Raw genomic sequence first — 22,510 nt, 5'->3', positions numbered from 1 at the left:
TGTATATGAGACAGCAAAAGAGACACTGATGTATAGAACAGGCTTATGGACTCTGTGGGAGAGGGAGAGGGTGCTAAGATTTGGGAGAATGGCATTGAAACATGTGAAATGTCATGTATGAAACGAGATGCCAGTCCAGGTTCAATGCACGATGCTGGATGCTTGGGACTGGTGCACTGGGATGACCCAGAGGGATGGTATGGGGAGGGAGGAGGGAGGAGGGTTCAGGATGGATTTTCTTTTAAAAATTAAAAAAAAAAAAAAAGACTTCACATTGTATCAGTACCTTCAAAGCAAAGACAGGGGATCTCGGAGAGAGATTACAACCTCAAGAAAGTCACTGAACTATGTCCTCAATAGAAACTGAAAAGACTTACCAGTTACTATACAAAGAATTAAAACTGTACCTACTAAAAATGTGTAAGAGCTACTACGGGTAGTTGGTTAGCTAATTTAAGTCAGTAGGACTGGCATACTGCTGCTGCTGCTGCATCGCTTCAATCGTGTCCAATTCTGTGTGACCCCATAGAAAGCAGCCCACCAGGCTCCCGTCCCTGGGATTCTCCAGGCAAGAACACTGGAGTGGGTTGCCATTTCCTTCTCCAATGCATGAAAGTGAAAAGTGAAAGTGAGGTCACTCAGTCGTGTCCAACTCTTTGCGACCCCATGGACTCCAGCGCACCAGGCTCCTCCGTCCATGGGATTTTCCAGGCAAGAGTACTGGAGTGGGGTGCCATTGCCTTCTCCAACTGGCATACTAGAGTGAGCCTAATAGTAATGGGCACCAGTCAGTATATCATACACATGGAATGCAGAACACTCCATAATCCATTTAAATGCTACTTAAGAGAGTTTCAAAACCATAAATAAGAATAAACAGGTAATCGTTAGATGTCTGCATAGATCATGCCACCTCCAGTAATATCTTCAAATATAAAAATATATGAAAAACAGAGCACCAAAGAAAATACTAAGTCGTATTACCACCACAAAGTATTGCTAAGTGCTTACAAATACATCTAGATGTTGGTCACAGCAGAGAAACTACAAGGACAATCACCAAAAAAATAATAAGTAAAATATATTAAGCTTTTTATTAAGTTAGTGTAAGTCTCATGATGGTTAGTATATCTCAGTCACAACTGCTGATGCTTCCTTAAGTTTTCATAATCAATATATGGAAGGCATGCAATAATAAGTTCTTCTTTTGTACATCCCTTCTGACAACATTTTTCTGAGTATCCTCTGCGTTTTCTTTGGGGATGATTCCCCCAAAACAAATTGCTTAAGGTTTTGATTTTGTTTGTATTTTTCTTCTGAAATTCTATAATCTCATGAATATATGGACTGATATCTTGTGATGAGGAAGATTCCTCTTGTCTTGTCTTAAAAGGCAAGTTGGCCTTTTTATACTGATACTCAGGCAGTGACTGCATCTTCATATTGTTTATTGCTTCTTCCTGAGAGGCAGAAGTAGGGACTGTTGAGAGACAAGAAATAAATCCTTTATTAAAATCTTAGCTGAAAATTTAATCATAATGCTGTAACACTAAAGCCAGCTAATTCTGAAACACAAGTAATCACATTTTAACTAGTAAAATGGTTACTCAAAAGCAATGTATATGTTTAAGTAAAACAGTTGTAATGTTTTCCTATAAAAAGGCCTAGAAACCTTTGTACACTTTTATTCAGAAAACATTTTTTGAGCTATAATTCATATGCCATAAAATTAAGCATTTTAAAATATACAATTAGTATATTCACAAGGTTGCACAAACATCACCACTACCTGATTCCAGAACATTTCTATCATCCCCAAAAGAAACCTCCCCCGATTAGGAGTCACTCCCATTTTCCTCTTCTTTCAGCCCCTGGTACCTACTAATCTACTTTATATTTCTACAGATCTGCCTAAAACATAACCATATATGGTCATTTGTGTCTGGTTTTTTTCACTGAGCATATTTTCGAGGTTCAATCATGTTGCAGCATGTCTGCCAGTACTTTATTCTTTTTATGGCTGAATAATTTTCCATTGTATGGATATATCACATTTTATTTACCCAGTTGATAAATATGTGGGTTCTTTCTACTTTTTAACTATTAAGAATAACACTGCTCAGAACATCCACATACATGTTTTTGTGTGAACACATTTTCAGTTCTCTTGGGTATATACTTAGGAGTAGAACTGCTGGATTGTATGGTAAATTTGTTTACCTTTTTTTAGGAACTGCCAGTTTTCCACAGTGGCTACACCATTTTACAATCCCACCACTGATATACTAGGCTTCCAATTGCTATACATCTTGGCCAACATTTTATGTTTTCCATTTTTTGATGGTAGCCATCCTAATGGATGTGAAGTGGAATCCCATTATCATTTTGATTTGTAATGACCTTGCAACTAATGATGTTGAGCATTTTTCATGTCCTTATTGTATATCCTCCTTGTAGAAATGTATATTCAAATTTTTGCCCATTTGTAATTGAGTTACTTGTTTTTTATGCATATTTTATAACTAAGTGATTAGTAGAAGCCATTCTGTTGAAATATAAAGAAATGGAGAAGTGTGATATGCTCAGTGAATTGTTAATGTTACACTGCTCTTACTCAGTATTACTTATAAGAAATTAAAATAACACCAGAAGGTAATTAATTGGAGGCTTGTTGAATTTCCATCATTGCCCTTGCCCATCTACAGTTCCTTTTGAGGGATATATTGCCTCTAGCCACTGCTGTTAAGTCATGTTCTGAACCATGTGACTGCATCCTAAATCTGCAGTTCAAAGACAGGAGGTTGGCACCTGACCCCAAAGAAACAGACAGGAGGTTGGCAACTGACCCCAAAGAAACCATCTACCACAGTGGCCCACAATCCATGCCCTGTGAAAAATAAGTTTGCTCAATAAGATTTCCTCTTGTTGAAACTGGGTTTCCCTGGTGGCTCAGATGGTAAAGCATCTGCCTGCAATGCAGGAGACCTGGGTTCTATTCCTGGGTTGGGAAGATCCCCTGTAGAAGGAAATGGCAACCCACTCTAGTACTCTTGCCTGGAAAATCCCATGGGATTAATCAGAATGGAAGAAAAAATTTTGCTTGAAGAAATTTATGAGTCAGGTATATAGATAATTTTTTGAGCCATAAGACTGGATCAGATCACAAAGAGAGTTAAGTATAAATAGAAAAGAGGGGAAAGGAGCAATGACCCCCACAAGAGACTGAGCCAGAGCTGCCTGTGTGGGTTTGAAGGTCTCCTGCAAAGGCGTGGGTCAGCAATGGCCGGCTGCAGGGACGGGCACTGGCAGCAGCAGTTCTGGGAGGCACAGTGTGTGACCTAAGTCCTCCTGGAGGAGGTCACCATTAGCCCTACCACAGAACCTCCAGGTGGGTGACCCACAAACTGGAGAACAACTGTACCAAAGAAGTTCTCACACTGATGCCAAGGTTCTAGGCCCCACATCAGACTTCCCAACCTGGGGATCTGGCAAAGGGACTGAGAATCCTAGCAAATCTGACTTTTAAGGTCTGTGGGATTTGATTATAGAACTTCGACTAAACTGGGGAAACAGAGACTCTTGGAGGGCACAAAAAAACCTTGTGTGCACCAGGACCCAGGAGAAAGGAGCAGTGGCCCCACAAGAGACATGAGCAGGACTTGCCTGTGAATGTTTGGGAGTCTCTGGTGGAGACATGGGTCAACAGTGGCCTTCTGCAGGGCCAGGGGCCACTGGCAGCAGTAGTCCTGGGAGGCACAGCATGCTCATAAGTCCTATTGCAGCAGGTCGCCATTAGCCCTACTATTGAGCCTATAGCCCTACCATAGAGCCTGCAGACTCCAGGACTGGGAGCTTCAGGCCAAACTACAAGGAGGGAGCATAGCCCCACCAATCAGCAGAAAATTGGACTAAAGATTTATTGAGGATGGCCCTGCCCACCAGAGCAAGACCCAGTTTTCCCCACAGCAGTCCCTCCCATCAGAAAGCTTGCACAAGCCTCTTAGATTCATCCATGAGAGGGCAGACAGATGAAACAAGATCTTCTGTTCCACAGCCACCAGAATGAAAACCACAATCACAGAAAACTAGCCAAAATGATAAAATGGATCACAGCCTTGTCTAACTCAATGAAACTATGAGCCGTGCTGTGCAGGGCCATCTAAGACGGACAGGTCAAGGTAGAGAGTTCTGACAAAGTGTAGTCCACTGGAGAAGGGAATGGAAACCAGTATTCTTGCATTGAGAACCCCATGAACAGTATGAAAAGGCAAAAAGATATGAAACTGAAGGATGACCCCCCCCCCCCCGCCACCCCAAATGTCCAATATGCTACTGGAGAAGAGGGGAGAAATAACTCCAGAAAGAATGAAAAGGCTGAGCCAAAATGGAAACAACACCTAGTTGTGGATGTGTCTGATGGTGAAAGTAAAGTCTGATACTGTAAAGAACAATATTGCATAGGAACCTGGGATGTTAGGTCCATGAATCAAGGTAAATTGGACGTGGTCAAACAGGAAATGGCAAGAGTGAACATCGACATTTTGGGAATCAGTTAAAATGGACTGGACTGGACGAATTTAATTCAGATAACTATTACATCTACTACTGTGGGCAAGAATCCCTCAGAAGAAATGGAGCTCTCATAGTGAACAAAAGAGTCTGAAATGCAGTACTTGGCTGCAATCTCAAAAACAACAGAATGATCTCAGTTGGTTTCCAAGGCAAACCACTCAACATCCCAGTCATCCAAGTCTATGCCCCAACCAATTGCTGAAGAAGCTGAAGTCAACCAGTTCTATGAAAACCTACAAGACCTTCTAGAATTCACATCTAAAAAGATGTCCTTTCATAATAGGACACTGGGATGCAAAAGTAGGAAGTCAAGAGATACCTGGAGTAACAGGCAAATTTGGCCTTGGGAGTACAAAATGAAGCAGGGCAAAGGCTAACAGAGTTTTGCCAAGAGAATGCACTGGCCATTGCAAACATCCTCTTCCAACAACATAAAAGAGGACTCTACACATGGACATCACCAGATGGTCAGTACCGAAATTGGATTGATTATATTCTTTGCAGCTGAAGATGGAGAAGCACTACACAGTCAGCAAAAACAAGACCTAGAGCTGACTGTGGCTCAGATCATGAGCTGAATTGCAAAATTCAGACTTGAAGGAAGTAAGAAAAACCACTAGGCCATTCAGGTACAACCTAAATCAAATCTCTTATGATTATACAGTAGAAGCGACAAATAGATTCAAGGGATTAGATCTGATAGACAGCATGCTTGAAGAACTATGGATGGAGCTTCATAACATTGTACAGGCCAAAACCATCCCCAAGAAAAAGAAATGCAAGAAGGCAAAGTGGTTGTCTGAGAAGGCCTTACAAATATCTGGGAAAAGATGAGAAGTGAAAAGGAAAGGAGAAAGGGAAAGATATACCCAACTGAATGCAGAGTTCCAAAGAATAGCAGGGAGAGGTAAGAAAGGCTTCTTAGTCAACAATGCAAAGAAATAGAGGAAAACAGAAGAATGGGAAAGACTAGAGATCTCTTGAAGAAAATTAGAGATATCAGGGAACATTTCATGTAAAGATGGGAATAAAGGACAGAAATGGTAAGGACCTAACAGAAGCAGGCGAGATTAAGAAGAGATGGCAAGAAATGCATAAAAAAGGTCTTAATGACCTGGATAACCATGATGGTGTGATCACTCACCTGGAGTCAGACATCCTGGAGTGTGAACTCAAGTGGGCCTTAGGAAGCATTACTACTAACAAAGTTAGTGGAGGTGATAGAATTCCAGCTGAGCTATTTCAAATCTAAAAGATGATGCTGTTAAAGTGTTGCACTCAATATGCCAGCAAATTTGAAAACTCAGCAGTGGTCACAGGACTGAAAAGGTCAGTTTTCATTCCAATCCCAAAGAAAGGCAATGCCAAAGAATGCTCAAACTACTGCACAACTATACTCATTTCATATGCTAGCAAGTTAATGCTCAAAATCCTTCAAGTTAGGTTTCAGCAGTACATGAACTGAGAACTTCCAGATGTACAAGCTGGATTTACAGAAGTGAGAGGAACCAGAGATCAAATTGCCAATATCCACTGGATCACAGAAAAAGCAAGAGAATTCCAGAATAGCATCTACTTCTGCCTCACTGACTATGCTAAAGCCTTTGACTGTGTGGATCACAACAAACTGTGGAAAATTCTTAAACAGATGGGAATGCCAGACCACCTTTTCTGTCTCCTGAAAATCCTATATGCAGGTCAAGAAACAACAGTTAGAACTGGACATGGAACAACACACTGGTCCAAAATTGAGAAAGGAGTATGTCAAGGCTATATACTGTCACCTTTCTTATTAACTTGTATGTAGAGTACATCATGTGAAATGCCAGACTGGATGAATCACAAGCTGGAATCAAGATTGCCGGGAGTAATATCAATAACCTCAGATATGCAGATCATACCACCCTAGTGACAGAAACCAAAGAGGAACTAAAGAGTCTTTTGATGCAGGTGAAAGAGGAGAGTGAAAAAGTTGGCTGAAACAGTGTAGTAATAATACAAAGCCAAACAAAAAGACCAGTTAAATAAGAATCTCAGACAAACTTAATAAACAATAAAAGTGGCTCTACAATCAGTGGGGAAAAAATGACTGTTCAGTAGATGGTATTCAGAAAAATACTTCCTCATGTACAGAAAAGTAAGACTTTGAGAAAAGACAGTATTCCTAGCCAGAACAGAACCAAAAATGGGCCCCAGAAGAATTAAGGACCTAACAAGAAAAGTAAAACTATAAAACAAATAAGAAACAAAAAAGGACCTCCAAAACATTCAAAAGGATGGACAATAAGGTGAAACACTTATTGTCTAATGGCATAAAAATTAAGACTATCTAATAACACCAGTAGATAGATGGCAGAATAGGATGACATATTTGCAATATCTAAAACCTATAACTATTACTGTATCTAGATTTTGAATGAGTCTTACAAATTAACTGGAAGATGACAACTTTGACAAAAGTGGGCAAAATATAGAAATAAAATTTCTGAAAAATAGGAAGTTTTCAAAAAAAAAAAGGAACCCCAAAGGCTAATATGCATATGATGAGGTACTCAAATCCAGAACAAGTTAAATGAGATTTTATTTCATGTCTATCACACTGGAAAATGTTAAAAATTATATAATTTTAATTCTTGGCATGGATATAAGAACATAGGAATTCTCATATACTAGTAAAAAACAAGAACAGATGGATGAAGACCAGGAATAAGGGACTACAGCCTATCTAACTGGAATAGGGGTATGGATTATGAAATACTGGTAATGAAACTTCAATAATTTCACCTAGCACTAAGAGTTAGGCAGCACCATACTCAGAATTTAGAAATATGACATTAGTTTCACGCTGCCACACTCTGAAATAGGTTGTGGCAAAATGGTCCATACATTCGGAATTCATTAACAAGAAGTGCACAATCTGAAATTCAACTTATGTCTGAGTAGCTCTGAAGAAGGCATTTTTGAATATCAGTGTACCAAACTGTCATTTCCTGTGTCAGACTCAAAGAAATTATCAGAAGATTAAAATTATTGATAATTGATTTGGCCTAACATAGAAATATATTCTGCTTGTATAAACTAAATAAAAAGTAATCAACTTTTCAGCAACATTCACATGCAAAAGAAATGACATAATTATATATTCTATGTTGGAATTCTCTTTTGGAAATACATGCCTCTCTTCAACTTCTATTAATAAATTAGTCACTGGAAATTAATAGATTACAGTCTATCTTTCCTTACAGATTAAGAATTCTTTAAAATCTAATACAAATTCATATTGATAACCTAAATTCATTTTCTTCTTCCATATACTTTAAAAAAACCATGGTTTCATTGCCACATATTTCCACTTTTACAAACTGTCCTTTATATAGTCCCCATAGTAACATGTTTAATGTGTATGACAATCCTGAAATATGATCAGATATATTTCCATTTCCTACAAATCTTCTTTCATTGCAGATCTCTCTTCACTGAATTAATGACGTTTACTCCTTTGGGGTATTGTCAATAACACATGAAATAAAGGAGTGATTAACCAGCTACAAGTTTTAAAGTTGATTTTAAAATATTTTATTTATTTGGCTGTGCCAGGTCTTAGTTGTGGCATGTGGGGTCTAGTTCCCTGACCAGGGTTCGAACCCAGGCCCCCTGCACTGGGAGCATGGAGTCTTAGCCACTGGGTCACCAAGGACTTATTATTGCTTGGTCAAGAAAAAGGATTCCAAACTCATTCTTAATCACAAACTCAAGCTTGGATGTCTGAAGGTAAAATTTTGACTATGGTATAGGTAACGAGAGCACAGCATTTGATGTGAGAGGAACGCCCACCAACCATGAAGTAAAAGGGGAAGTCCACCTTGCACTTGTGAGAGGAAAGAATAAAGAAGAAACAGAAAACTGAACTAGTCCCTTGTTACTCAGAAAGCATTATTCAACTAACGGAATCGGCATTACCTGGGAGCTTGTAAAAAGTAAACTCAGGCTCCACCCCAGACCTACTGAATCAGAATCTGTATATTAATAGCATTCCTGAGGTGATTCATATACACATTAAAGTGTGAATATCAGCTAAACTGAAGTACAACTGAGAGTTTGGTGAGAGATAATTCCTTCATTACAAGAACAGGATAAAATGAATTTATATGTAGGTGGTTTTGATGATAGAAAATGATCAAGATTCAGTCTGATGTTTTCTATTGTTTCTGTCTTTACATGATACTCTACATAGAAACCCTAAAGACTCCACACAAAAACTACTAGAACTGATAAATTCAGCAAGGTAGCAGGTTACAATATTAATATACAGAAATCTGTTGCATTTCTTTACACTAACAATGAACTATCAGAAGGTTAAAAAAAATCCCTTTTAAAATCACATTTAAAAAATACCTAGGAATAAACCTAACCAAGGAGGTGAAAGACCTATAACCTCAGAATTATAAAACATTAATAAAGGAAACTGAAGATGATTCAAAGCAATAAGAAGATAGGCTGTGCTCTTGGGTTTGAAGAAATCTACAGATTTAATGCAATTCCTACCAAATGACCCATGACATTTTTAACAGAACTAGACAAATAGTCCTAAAATTTATATGGAATCACAAAAGACCCAGAATAGACAAAGCAATCCTAAAGGAAAAAAAACAAAGCTGAAGGCATAACCCTTCCAGACATCAGACAATACTACAAAGCTATAGCTATCAAAAAAGTGTGGTACTGACACAAAAAACAGACTTATGGATCAACAGAACAGAATAGAGAGACCAGAAATAAACCCAACACCAATGGTCAACTGATCTTCAACAGGGGAGACAAGAATATACAGCAGAGAAAAGATAGTCTCTTCAGGAAGTGGTGTTGGCAGACTGGATAGCCCCATGTAAATCAATGAAGGTAACACTCTCTTACACTATATACAAAAATAAACTAAAAATGGCTTAAAGACTTAAATATAAGACATAACACCATAAAACTTGTAGAGACAATAGGCAAAACATTCTGACATAAATCATACCAATGGTTTCTTAGGTCAGTCTCCCAAAGCAATAGAAATAACACCAAAAATAAGCAAAGGAGCTCTAATTGAACTTATAAGCTTTTGCAGAGCAAAGGAAACCATAAACAAAATGAAAAGACAACCTACAGAATGGGAGAAAATATTTTCAAATAATGCAACCAACAAGGACTTAATTTCCAAATTACACAAACAGCTCATATAGCTCAATTAAAAAAATAATAAAAAATTGGGCAGAACTAAATAAATATTTCTCCAAAGAAGATACACAGATGGCCAATGGGCATATGAAAATGTGCTCAACATCACTAATAGAGAAATGGAAATCAAAACTACAATGAGCTATCACCTCACATAATGTCAATCATCAAAAAGTCTACAAATAATAAATGCTGGAGAGGGTGTGGAGAAAAGGGAATCTTTCTATGCTGTTGGTAGGAATATAAGTTGGTGCAACCACTATGAAGAACAGTATAGAGGGTCCTTAAAAAATTAAAAATAGAATTACCATATGTTTCAACAATCCAACTCCTGGGTATATATCTGGAAAAAATAAAATATAATTTGAAAATATACATGCACTCCAATGCTCATAGCAGCATTGTTTACATGCAAGCAACTTAAGTGTCCACTGAGAGACAAATGGGTAAAGAAGATGTGGTGTGTGTGTGTGTGTATATATATATATATGCAATGGAATATTACTCATCCATAAAAAAGAATGAAATGATGTCATCTGCAGCAACATGGATGGACTCAGAGTCACTTTGCTGTACATCTGAAACTAATACAATGTTGTAAATCAACTTATACTTCAATAAAAAGTTTTTATTCCCCTAGCATCAATAATTTATAGGTTTTATTCATTCATTAAAAAAGAATACAGAATACAGCTAATATTTTATAACTTTAAATGTAATATAATCTATAGAAATTTTGAATTAGCAGTTGTACAACAGAGACTAATATTGTAAACCAACTATACTTCAAAACAATAAAAAAGAGTAAGTGCTCACAAAGTGCTAGGCAATGTTTTAGTTTGTTTTACTCATCTATGTTAGGGTCTCTCTTTTGATATGATAGTCTACTCCTTCCTTTAATTTCAGAATCTTGACTTTCACAAAATTTGCCCAAATTAGAACAACTGAATTGTTGTAAAAGGCAGTGACTTAAACTATACACTCTAGGCAACTGTTTACAAATAAAGTGCACTTTCTTTTAAAACAGCAAATGTATTGGGACTAAAATGCATTAGCCACAAAATGTAAAAACAGAAAGTAAAAGTGAAGTCGTGTCCGACTCTTAGCGACCCCATGGACTGCAGCCTACCAGACTCCTCCATCCATGGGATTTTCCAGGCAAGAGTACTGGAGTGGGGTGCCATTGCCTTCTCCATGTTCTTCCTAAAGACTGCTTAAAAGCATTTTGTATAAATTCAATATACCTTAAGCATATACTCTATGCTTGGCCCTCTGCTGGGCATTTCATATAAAACATACATTCCTGTGTGTGTGTGCCAAGTAGCTTCAGTCGTATCTGACTCTTTGCAACCTCATGGACTGTAGCCCACTAGGCTCCTCTGTTCATGGAATTCTCCAGCCAAGAATATTGGAGTGGGTTGCCACTCCCTTCTCCAGGGGATCTTCCCCACTCAGGGATTGAACCTGTGGTTCCTGCACGGCAGGAGATTCTTTACCGTTTGAGCCACAAGTTCCCAGGGAAGGTGATACCTATAATTAGGCGTTAAAGGACAAAATAGAGTTTGCCAGGTGACAAGGGCACGGCAAGAAGGGAAAGTTGGGGAACTTATACAACTTTGTAGACTTTACATTTGTGCATTTCTTTCCCTGAAGTTAAATTAAAAAAAAAAAAAAAGCTTCACAGAGATTGTGTATGTATGCTGCTGCTGCTAAGTCGCTTCAGTTGTGTCCGACTCTGTGCGACCCCATAGACGGCAGCCCACCAGGCTCCCCCGTCCCTAGGATTCTCCAGGCAAGAACACTGGAGTGGGTTGCCATTTCCTTCTCCAATGCATGAAAGTGAAAAGTGAAAGTGAAGTCGCTCAGTTGTGTCCAACTCTTCGCGACCCCATGGACTGCAGCCCACCAGGCTCCTCCGTCCATGGGATTTTCCAGGCAAGAGTACTGGAGTGGGGGTGCCATTGCATTCTCCGTGTGTATGTATATCAGGCACAAATTCCACTTCCTGAAGTTAAATGGCTGGCAGAGCGAATTCGAGAATAAGAAATGTACAAAGATGAACAAACATGCCTTTGGTTTAGATTTTCACCTGGGTTTGTTGCTCTCCTCCAGACCGGAAAAGTGGTTTGGGAGCTTTCTGACCGGTCAGGAATGAAGCTTTCAACCTTTTCTGAGGCCTGGGAAAGCAGCTGTGTGAAAGGCTTTTCCTTCTCAACGTGGCTCCAGTTAACATCGCCACAGAGTTTTACTATCTCATGCAGTAGATGCCGGCCGCACAATCTCCTGGCTCTGCTAATGTCGTTCAGCTCACGGGAGACTCGAACCAGCAGGAGCCCGAGACACAGATAGAGGAACCGCGGCATCCCTGGGTCCCCAAGCCAGGTCCGCCGCGCGCTCTAACTGCCGTCCTGCACGACTGTGCACGTGCACAGTCTTCTGGTCTTCGCGTGCGGACCTCGCGAGAACTTCAAGGCGAGGTGCGCACCTTCTGATCTTCGTCTCCAGATCTCGCGAGAACTTCGAGTCAAGACGAGGGTAGCTGTGGAGGCGCTGCCTAAGCTTCCCGAATTTCCCGGCCCTCAGGCTGCCCCAGGTGGCAAGCTGTTAGTTCTGAAAATGGTTCGTTTTTCTCTCTACCCTCACTAGGAAGATTTATCAAATGAAATATGGGGCCGTGACTAACGGATAAAGCCTCCCTCTAGTGAAATGGATTTCCCGCCTCTTTTGCCTGCTTGCTATTGGGACGTCGCCTCCTTCAAGAAACCTTTCCTTTTCTTCATGGTATTTATCTCGGTAGGTTTGCTCACATTTATTTGTGCAGTTGTTTGATAACTTCTTTCCCTAGTTTGCAGGTTTCATGAAAGCAGTGGTTGTGACATTGCTTCTAATTGTACCTCAGGGCCTGACGAATTGTTGGGTGTAAGATATATTAAAACTTGTGTGTACGTTTTAAAGGCAGATGCAAAGCTTCCTGGGGAAATTCCTACCACTTTTACGGGGAGAAATGGGCCTTAGTCTCAATCTTCAAAACAGAGTATTTGAGATAAAAGGTTCTTTTGGCCATGGATTGTAAAGGATTGTCCATTGCAAAATTATAGTGTCAACATTAATAATAGTTATTTTATCAGCAAAGGTGAATTCATTTAGAAATAGCCAGAGGAATGCAATTCAGCATATGTGCACTGTCATGGACCGTATGCAAATTCAGAGAACTAGGAAGAAGAACTTGCTTTTGTAGGGAAAAGGGGGAAAGTGGGACTGTATGTGATAACCAAAGGATCCACTGGGGAAGCTGGGAGTCCAAAGTGTGGAGTCTTCTAATTGGCTGTGTTGCTTAATCTCTGATTGGCTGAGATCTGTGGACCAGAGAGAAGTTTTCTTCTTTCTGCTGTATTTTAAATAGCGCCCTGTTTTCTTGGAGATGTAGGCAATTGTCTTTTCCTGTTGGGAGAAATTGATGATGCATGACAGGGCATGAGCGTGCTCCCTTTAGGTCTCAGTTCAGTTCAGTTCAGTCACTCAGTCGTGTCCGACTGCGACCCCTTGGACCGCAGCACGCCAGATTTCCATGTCCATTACCAACTCAAATCGATCTGACTACAATTTTAGTCGAGAGTGTGACAGAAATTTGTAGAGGGTTTGTCCTCTAAGAAAAATAGTATTCTGCTACATCAAGAGAGAAGGGGCAGGGAAGTACAGCGCAATCCATATAGGTTGCCTTGTCATTTTAAATGAAATTTTTGTAGACTGTGTTGGCGCTGAAGGTGTCCCACCAGCCACAAGGGGGCAGTCAGGGGCCGTCTCAGGAATAGTTAACTTCAGTATACTAAAGCCTCAGCTGCTGCTGCTACGTCGCTTCAGTCGTGTCCGACTCTGTGCGACTCCATAGAGGGCAGCCCACCAGGCTCCGCCGTCCCTGGGATTCTCCAGGCAAGAACACTGGAGTGGGTTGCCATTTCCTTCTCCACTAAAGCCTCAGAGGCTCCAGCAATTATCAGTGATACTCTTAACTCTTCCCATTACAATGTTATTTTTCACTCCTTCTCCTTTTTGCCTCTGTGTACTTTTCTCCGTTTTCTGTTCGCCCAGCTTTGCCCTACTTTCCAGTGGTATCCATGAGTACTTAGTAACAGGCAGTCAGATCTTTTAAAAGATTTATGTAATTTGATTAGCACAATTTCATTGCCTACTTTGAGAAACAATTCATGTATAAACTGTAGTGGCTATGAGTCCTAAGCAGAACTTCACCAGGGAAACCCTGTGAGAAAGGAAACTATTCATTATACTGAGAAAAATATATATATTCTTAAAGAACATAACCAAACAACAACAAAAAACCACTCAAGCAATATATGTGTTATGTCCGTGCTAAGTCACTTCAGACTCTTTGTGACCCTATGAACTGTAGCCTGCCAAGCTCCTCTGTCCATGGGATTCTCCAGGCAAGAGTACTGGAGTGGGTTGTCATGCCCTCCTCCAGGGGATCTTCCTCACCAAGGGATTGAACCCTCTTCTCCTACGTTTCCTTCATTGCGAGAGGATTCTTTACCCTGTTGGCTGAGCCGGTAGGGAAGCACCAGTATATGTCCGAACCACACAAAAATCTATACTCCCGTTCTATTTGTGAGCTCAGTATTCTCATCCTCCTTTGTACTTCTTCAGTGTGCACATCTTCATTAAAGACTGACATACTATATATATCTTACTTCTTCACGTTTTCTGTCTCCTGCAAAAATGTAAGCTCTACACAACAGGGATTTTTGTTTATTTTGTTTACTTTGGCAGCATCTTTGCCTTGAACAGTGTGAAACATAGTAAAATTCTCAGGAATAATTTAATGTTAACAATTATAGCAATGTCAACAAATAATAAGTAAAATGTTAATCATATCAATAATCATAATATTTAGTAAGTGAATAAACTCCCTGAGATTTGACTACTTGTTCCTTTATATCCTAATTCATACTTATGTCATAATTATTCTTTATTGTACTATGCTGAATTTTTTTTTTAATCATGTAATTATCTTTTATACTAGTTGTAAGCTCATTAAAGACTGGAATTATTTTTGTTTCATATTTATTATTCAGTGCCTAGGACAATGCCTGCTAAGTAGACCCTTAATAAACATTTATTGAATGAATGAACACATTCCTGACTACAACTACTACTTATTATTGTTATTATCAAGAGTACACAGAACAACTGTGCAAAAAAGATCTTCACAACCCAGATAATCATGATGGTGTGATCACTCACCTAGAGCTAGACATCCTAGAATGAGAAGTCAAGTGGGCCTTAGGAAGCATCACTACAAACAAAACTAGTGGAGGTGATGGAATTCCATTTGAGTTCTTTCAAATCCTAAAAGATGATGCTGTGAAAGTGCTGCACTCAATGTGCCAGCACATTTGGAAAACTCAGCAGTGGCCACAGGAATGGAAAAGGTCAGTTTTCATTCAAATCCCAAAGAAAGGTAATGCCAAAGAATGCTCAAACTACCACACAATTGCACTCATCTCACACGCTAGTAAAGTAATGCTCAAAATTCTCCAAGCCAGGCTTCAACAGTACGTGAACCATGAACTTCCAGATGTTCAAGGTGGATTTAGAAAAGGCAGAGAAACCAGAGATTGAATTGCCAACATCTGCTGGATGTTGGCATCGAAAAAGCAAGAGAGTTCCAGAAACACATCTATTTCTGCTTTATTGACTATGCCAAAGCCTTTGACTGTGTGGATCACAATAAACTGTGGAAAATTCTGAAAGAGATGGGAATACTTGACCACCTGACCTGCCTCTTGAGAGATCTGTATGCAGGTCAGGAAGCAACAGTTAGAACTGGACATGGAACAACAGACTGGTTCCAGATAGGAAAAGAAGTACATCAAGGCTGTATATTGTCACCCTGCTTATTTAACTTATATGCAGAGTGCATCATGAGAAATGCTGGGCTGGATGAAGCACAAGCTGGAATCAAGATTGCCAGGAGAAATATCAAACCTCAGATATGCAGATGACACCACCCTCATGGCAGAAAGTGAAGAACTAAAGAGCCTCTTGATGAAAGTGAAAGAGGAAAGTGAAAAAGTTGGCTTAAAACTCAACATTCAGAAAACTAAGATCATGGCATCTGGTCCCATTACTTCATGGCAGATAGATGGAGAAACAGTGGCAGACTTTATTTTGGGGGGCTCCAAAAACACTGCAGATGGTGACTGTAACCATGAAATTAAAAGACGCTTACTCCTTGGGAGAAAAGCTATGACCAACCTAGACAGCATATTAAAAAGCAGAGATGTTACTTTGCCAACAAATGTCCGTCTAGTCAAGGCTATGGTTTTTCCAGTAGTCATGTATAGATGTGAGAGTTGGACTATAAAGAAAGCTGAATGCCGAAGAATTGATGCTTTTGAAATGTGGTGTTGGAGAAGACTCTTTAGAGTCCCTTGGATGTCAAGGAGATCAGTCCTGAGTGTTCATTGGAAGGACTAATGTTGAAGCTGAAACTCCAATCCTTTGGCCACCTGATTTGAAAATACCCTGATGCTGGGAAAGATTGAAGGTGGGAGGAGAAGGGGATGAAAGAGGATGAGATGGTTGGATGGCATCGCCAACTCAATAGACATGAGTTTGAGTAAACTCCAGGAGTTGGTGATGGACAGGGAGACCTGGTGTGCTGTAGTCCATAGGATCACAAAGAGTCGGACGCAACTGAGTGACTGAACTGATCAAGAGTCAACAAACTTACTGAACTGAACAAATTATTAGTGAAATGACTTATTTTGAATAAGTTGCTATTATTACTGAATGACTTATTTGTTAATATACTATCCTAGCTGTGCTTCCCTGGTAGCTCAGCTAGTAAAGAATCCGCCTGCAATGTGGGAGACCTGGGTTGGGAAGATCCCCTGGAGAAGGAAACAGACTACTCACTCCAGTATTCTAGCATGGAGAATTCCATGGGCAGAGAAGCCTGGTGGGCTACAGTCCATGGGATCACAAAGAGTCGGATATGACTGAGTAACTTTCACTTTCACTTTTTCCTGTCTACCTTATTCCAGAACATTGTCATAAAATTGGAGCTATCCAAAAGAGCTCATTTGAGTATTTATAAAATAAAATTCCATTTATACAAGAAGAATATGGAATTGTTAGTAATTATACTAGAATATTTGTTTTCAAGTTATTTTAGCATTTTATGTTGATATCTTCATGTGGGAAATATGATTCCCATGATTTAAAATTTTTTAAATTTTTATTTTAAATTTTTATCTTAGCAGTATTAAATGTGGGTACAATTAATAATAGTAACTATAATTAATACTTGCTAGATTATAAAACAGCTAGTAGATAATATCTCCATTATTTACTTTTTTGCTTTCTGTCCAATTAATTGTCTGTTTTCCCCACTATAATGCTGGTCTCATTAACACTTTATTCTTGGTATTTATACCAAGTCTGTATTCTTGAATATATACAAAAAATATGTATTCAATTATATGTTAAGTAATATGTATTCAAATATGTTTTGAAAGAACAATAATAACAGTACATCATTTGTTGAGTGATTACTGTATGTCAGGCAGTAATCTAAGTGCTTGTACACGTTTTACCCCATTTAATCCTGTAGTAATCATATCAAATAGTCTTGTAATTATCTCTAGCTTATAGACAAGAGGGAGCTCATCTTAGATTACAAAACTTGCCTAAAATGAGAGAGTTAGTAAGGGGTAGAAGTCCGATTAAAAACAGTCAGTCTGTCCCTGGAGTACAAACTGTTAAACTACTTCATATAACCATAATTTGTCAAAGAAAAATATTACAAAAACAATGAATCTATTTGGTGATGATCAGTTCAGTTCAGTCACTCAGTTGTATCCAACTCTTTGCAACCCTATGAACTGCAGCACGCCAGGCCTCCCTGTCCATCACCAACTGCCAGAGTCTACCCAAATCCATGTCCATTGAGTCAGTGATGCCATCCAACCATCTCATCCTCTGTCGTCCTCTTCTCCTGCCCTCAATCTTTCCCAGCATCAGGGTCTTTTCAAATGAGCCAGCTCTTCATGTCAGGTGGCCACAGTATTGGAGTTTCAGCTTCAACATCAGTCCTTCCAGTGAACACCCAGGACTGATCTCCTTTAGGATGGACTAGTTGGATCTCCTTGAAAAGGACTCTAAAGAGTCTTCTCCAACACCACATTTCAAAAGCATCAATTCTTCAGCGCTCAGCTTTCTTCACAGTCCAACTCTCACATCCATACATGACTACTGGAAAAACCGTAGCCTTGACTAGATGGACCTTTGTTGACAAAGTATTGTCTCTGCTTTTTAATATGCTGTCTAGGTTGGTCATAGCTTTCCTTCCAAGGAGTAAGTGTCTTTTAATTTCATGGCTGCAGTCACCATCTACAGTGATTTTGGAGCCCAAGGAAACAAAGTCAGCCACTGTTTCCACTGTTTCCCCATCTATTTCCCATGAAGTGATGGGACCGGATGCCATGATCTTAGTTTTCTGAATGTTGAGTTTTAAGCCAACTTTTTCATTCTCCTCTTTCACTTTCATCAAGAGGCTCTTTAGTTCTTCACTTTCTGCCATAAGGGTGGTGTCATCTGCATATCTGAGGTTATTGATATTTCTCCCGGCAATCTTGATTCCAGCTTGTGTTTCTTCCAGCTCAGCATTTCTCATGATGTACTCTGTGTATAAGTTAAATAAGCAGGGTGACAATATACAGCCTTGATGTACTCCTTTTCCTATCTGGAACCAGTCTGTTGTTCCATGTCCAGTTCTAACTTGCTTCCTGACCTGCATACAGATTTCTCAAGAGGCAGGTCAGGTGGTCAAGTATTCCCATCTCTTTCAGAATTTTCCACAATTTATTGTGATCCACACAGTCAAAGGCTTTGGTATAGTAAATAAAGCAGAAATAGATGTTTTTCTGGAACTCTCTTGCTTTTTCCATGATCCAGCAGATGTTGGCAATTCGATCTCTGGTTCCTCTGCCTTTTCTAAAACCAGCTTGAACATCTGGAAGTTCATGGTTCATGTATTGCTGAAGGCTGGCTTGGAGAATTTTGAGCGTTACTTGACTAGTGTGTGAGATGAGTGCAGTTGTGCAGTAGTTTGAGCATTCTTTGGCATTGCTTTTCTTTGGGATTGGTGATGATGGCACGTGATATTATAAAAGCAAATCTTTTATGAGACCAGTGCTCTAACCCATGAGCTATGGAGCCCCAGTTATAATATAAAAGCAAATCTTTTAGACCAAACCCTTAGATTAGAGAAAATAATAATTTGGACCAAAAAAAAAAAAAAAGCATATATGCACACACATTAAAGTAATTGCCTCAGAATGGGTTTAAAAGTTCACTCTGTTGGTAATAAAGACACTTAGAAGCTGGTCTCAGCTATAGGAATAAGTAGCTATACAAATTTGCAGAAATCTTATACTAGTTTACGTAATATATGTCATGAATATAAGAACATGTGGTGTAGGTTGAAGGTAGGTAATAATAGTAGTGCCTTCTGACAGTGCTATTAAAGGATTATATGACATAATGCAGTAAGTAACACATGAAATAATAAATGAGAAAATACAGTGCCTGACACATAATGATATGTATTAGCTGTATAATTATTGCCATTTGTACTTTGTTGTGGAGAAGGAAATGGCAACCCACTCCAGTATTCTTGCCTGGAGACTCCTATGGATGGAGGAGCCTGGTGGGCTGCTGTCCATAGGGTCGCACAGATTCGGACATGACTGAAGCAGGATGCATGCATGCATTGAAGAAGGAAATGGCAACCCACTCCAGTGTTCTTGCCTGGAGAATCCCAGGGACAGGGGAGCCTGGTGGCCTGCTGTCTATGGGGTCGCACAGAGTCAGACACGACTGAAGCGACTTAGCTGCAGCAGCTACTTTGTTGGAATGTGATAATCAAATGAGATAATAGGTTTGGTGTTCTTTAAAATAATTATTGCATTTTTTACATTTGAGGTACCAGACTGTTAATTTGGCTAGAGTATGAGAAACTCATTTAAAATCATTTTTACTTCTAGTACATAAAGGATAGTATGCAGTCAATATAGTCATGATCCAGTCCTACAAGAAAAGATTCTCCATTAAGTCAGTGGGGTGGGGGGGGGGAGTCTTTTGTGTTTAGGATCTATAAATGAAATAAGTGAAGTATAGGAGCTTTAAGCACCAGGAGCTTAGACTTCTTATTCTAATTATGTTTAAATATAATGGAGCAAAAACATCATTGGTTAAATGTTGAATTGCAGAAATTTAAGTAAAATAATTTGTAGAAGGGGGAGACTTGTATGAGCTCAGTAGTCTTGGAAGACTTCATTTAGGAGACAGAACTTAATTAGGCTTCGATGAAAAAGTAGGTAGTCAGAAAGTGGGTCTGGTACTTCAGGAGGAGAGGATGGAAGCTACAAAGGCATGTAAACAAGTGAGCAAGGTATATCGTCAGTAAAAGAACCTATAATAGTGATGTTAAGGATTAGTAGAAGATGGAATATTGCTAGAGGACAAAGGGAGCTTTAAAATTTAGAGTACGGAGTTTGGATTTTTTTCTGTTTATCCTATGGGGAACAGGAGGTTATAAAATAATTAGTGGATAATGTATGTGCTGCTGTGCTTAGTTCCTCATTTGTGTCCAACTCTTCAAGACCCTATGGACTGCAGCCCACCAGGCTCCTCTGTCCATGAGATTTATCCAGGCAAGAATACTGGAGTGGGTTGCCATGCCCCTCCTCTAGGGGATCTTCCCAACCAAGGGATCGAACCCAGGTCTCCTACATTGCAGGCAAATTCTTTAGCCACTGAGACACCAGGGAAGCTAAAATTGAAGCTTAAATAATTTGACCTTAATGTATACAGATGTGGAGGAAGAAAAACCAAAAGTGAAGAAACGAACTACAAGTCCACATTTTGGATCAATGAATTGTGAAGACCCAGCAGTAGGATGGAAGGAGTAGACATAAACAGAAAGGACCCATAAAAGTGATTTTTAAATGAACCATCATTAGATTTGAGGACTTGTTTTATGTAAACTGGATGTGGGAGAGAGAGAAGAATTTAACAAGACCAGGGATTTTTAAAAAATTGAAGTACAGTTGACTTACAATTATGTTAATTTCTGCTGTACAGCAAGTTTATTCAGTTATACATATATCAAAATATATACATTCTTTTTTGTATTCTTTTCCATTATGGTTTATTTCATGATGTTGAATATAGCTCCCTGTCCTGTACAGTAAGGCCTTGTTGTTTATCTATTCTATATGTAATAGTTTCTATTTACTTACTACTCCATTCCTACTCCATTCCTTTCTGTCCCCTCCACCACTTTGGCAACCATGAGTTGCCAAAAGCCTACTCCATTCCTTTCCGTCCCCTCCACCACTTTGGCAACCATGAGTCTGTTCTTTATGTCTGTGAGTTTGTTTATGTTTTGTAGATAGGTTCATCTGTGTCATATTTTAGATTCTACATATAAGTGATATATATTTGTGGTATTTGTCTTTCTCTTTCTGATTTACTTCACTTAGTAAAATGATCTCTAGTTGCATCCATGTTGCTACAAATAGTATTATTTTGTTCATTTTTATGTCTGAGTAGTATTTTATTGTATATATGTACCATGTCTTCTTCATTCATTCATCTGTTGATGGACATTTAGGTTGTTTCCATGTCTTCTCCTTTATGAATACTGCTGCTATGAACATAAGGATAAATGTATCTTTTTGCATTACAGTTTTGTCCAGATATATGTCCAGGAGTGGGATTTCTCGATCATATGATAATTCTACTTTTCTGGGGAATCTTCATACTGTTTTCCATAGTGGAACAGTGTAGAAAGTTTCCCTTTTCTCCACACCCTCTCCAGCATTTGTTATTTGTAGACTTTTTTAATGATGGCCATTCTGAATGGTGTAAGGTGTTACCTCCTTGTAGTTTTGATTTGCATTTCTCTAATAATGAGCAATGTTGAAAATCATGTGCCTTTTTGCCATTGTATGTCAGGAAGACCAGGGCTTTGAGCTGTAGAGGATGAAAAGCTGATGACATTGAAGAATCATGAGGGGAATTTAATCCTACAGTAAAGCTTTGCATATGTTAAGTCGCTTCAGTTGTGTATGATTCTTTGAGTCCCTATAGACTGTAGCCCGCCAGTGTCCTCTGTCCATGGAATTCTCGAGGCAGGAATGCTGGATTGGTTTGCCATGCCCTCCCTCCAGGGGATCTACCCGATTTAGAAATCAAACCTGGATTAGCAGATGGGTTCTTTACCACTAGTGCCACCTGGGAAGCCCCAGTAAAGCTTAAGAAATGATGAATCTTAGATAACTGTAAAGTATTCAAGAGGAATTCTCCTAACAAAACAGATGGAAACATGGGGCTGGAAGTATGCTAAGACATCCAGCCTGGAGATCCAGATTCAGAAATCAACAGCAAAGAGTTGTGAGTTAAATAAAATTAAATCAACTCTCCAACTGATGGACAGGGCGTACAGTGTCAAAGTAAAGAAGAGGGAATTTCATGTGGTAAGAAGCAAGAGAAGAGATAAAGAAGGAGAAAACAAGAATTATAGAGGATGATGTCCTTCTGCTTTTTATAAAAGCAAAAAGGGAAGATAATTTTCTGAAGAGGGATCATCAGTGGAGTGAAATGTGAAAGAGAAGTAAAAGAGAAGCAAATT

The 22,510-nt window shown here is 39.2% G+C and overlaps 1 protein-coding gene across 1 annotated transcript; it reads right to left on the bottom strand.

The window, feature by feature from the left end:
• Positions 1–1,075: 1,075 nt before the first annotated feature.
• INSL6 (insulin like 6) lies at positions 1,076–12,123 on the bottom strand. Its single transcript, XM_061425368.1, has 2 exons — positions 11,882–12,123; positions 1,076–1,460 (listed from the first exon to the last, which is right to left on the bottom strand). The coding sequence occupies exons 1-2, from the start codon at positions 12,023–12,025 to the stop codon at positions 1,137–1,139; spliced, it is 468 nt and encodes a 155-aa protein (XP_061281352.1). The 5' UTR covers positions 12,026–12,123; the 3' UTR covers positions 1,076–1,136.
• Between the last annotated feature and the right edge of the window lie 10,387 nt (positions 12,124–22,510).

This window comes from Bos javanicus, chromosome 8 (assembly GCF_032452875.1).
Source record: "Bos javanicus breed banteng chromosome 8, ARS-OSU_banteng_1.0, whole genome shotgun sequence".
Classification (NCBI taxonomy): Eukaryota; Metazoa; Chordata; class Mammalia; order Artiodactyla; family Bovidae; genus Bos; species Bos javanicus.
Note: the sequence above shows the minus strand (reverse complement) of the source record. Positions and strands in the feature narration are given on the sequence as shown.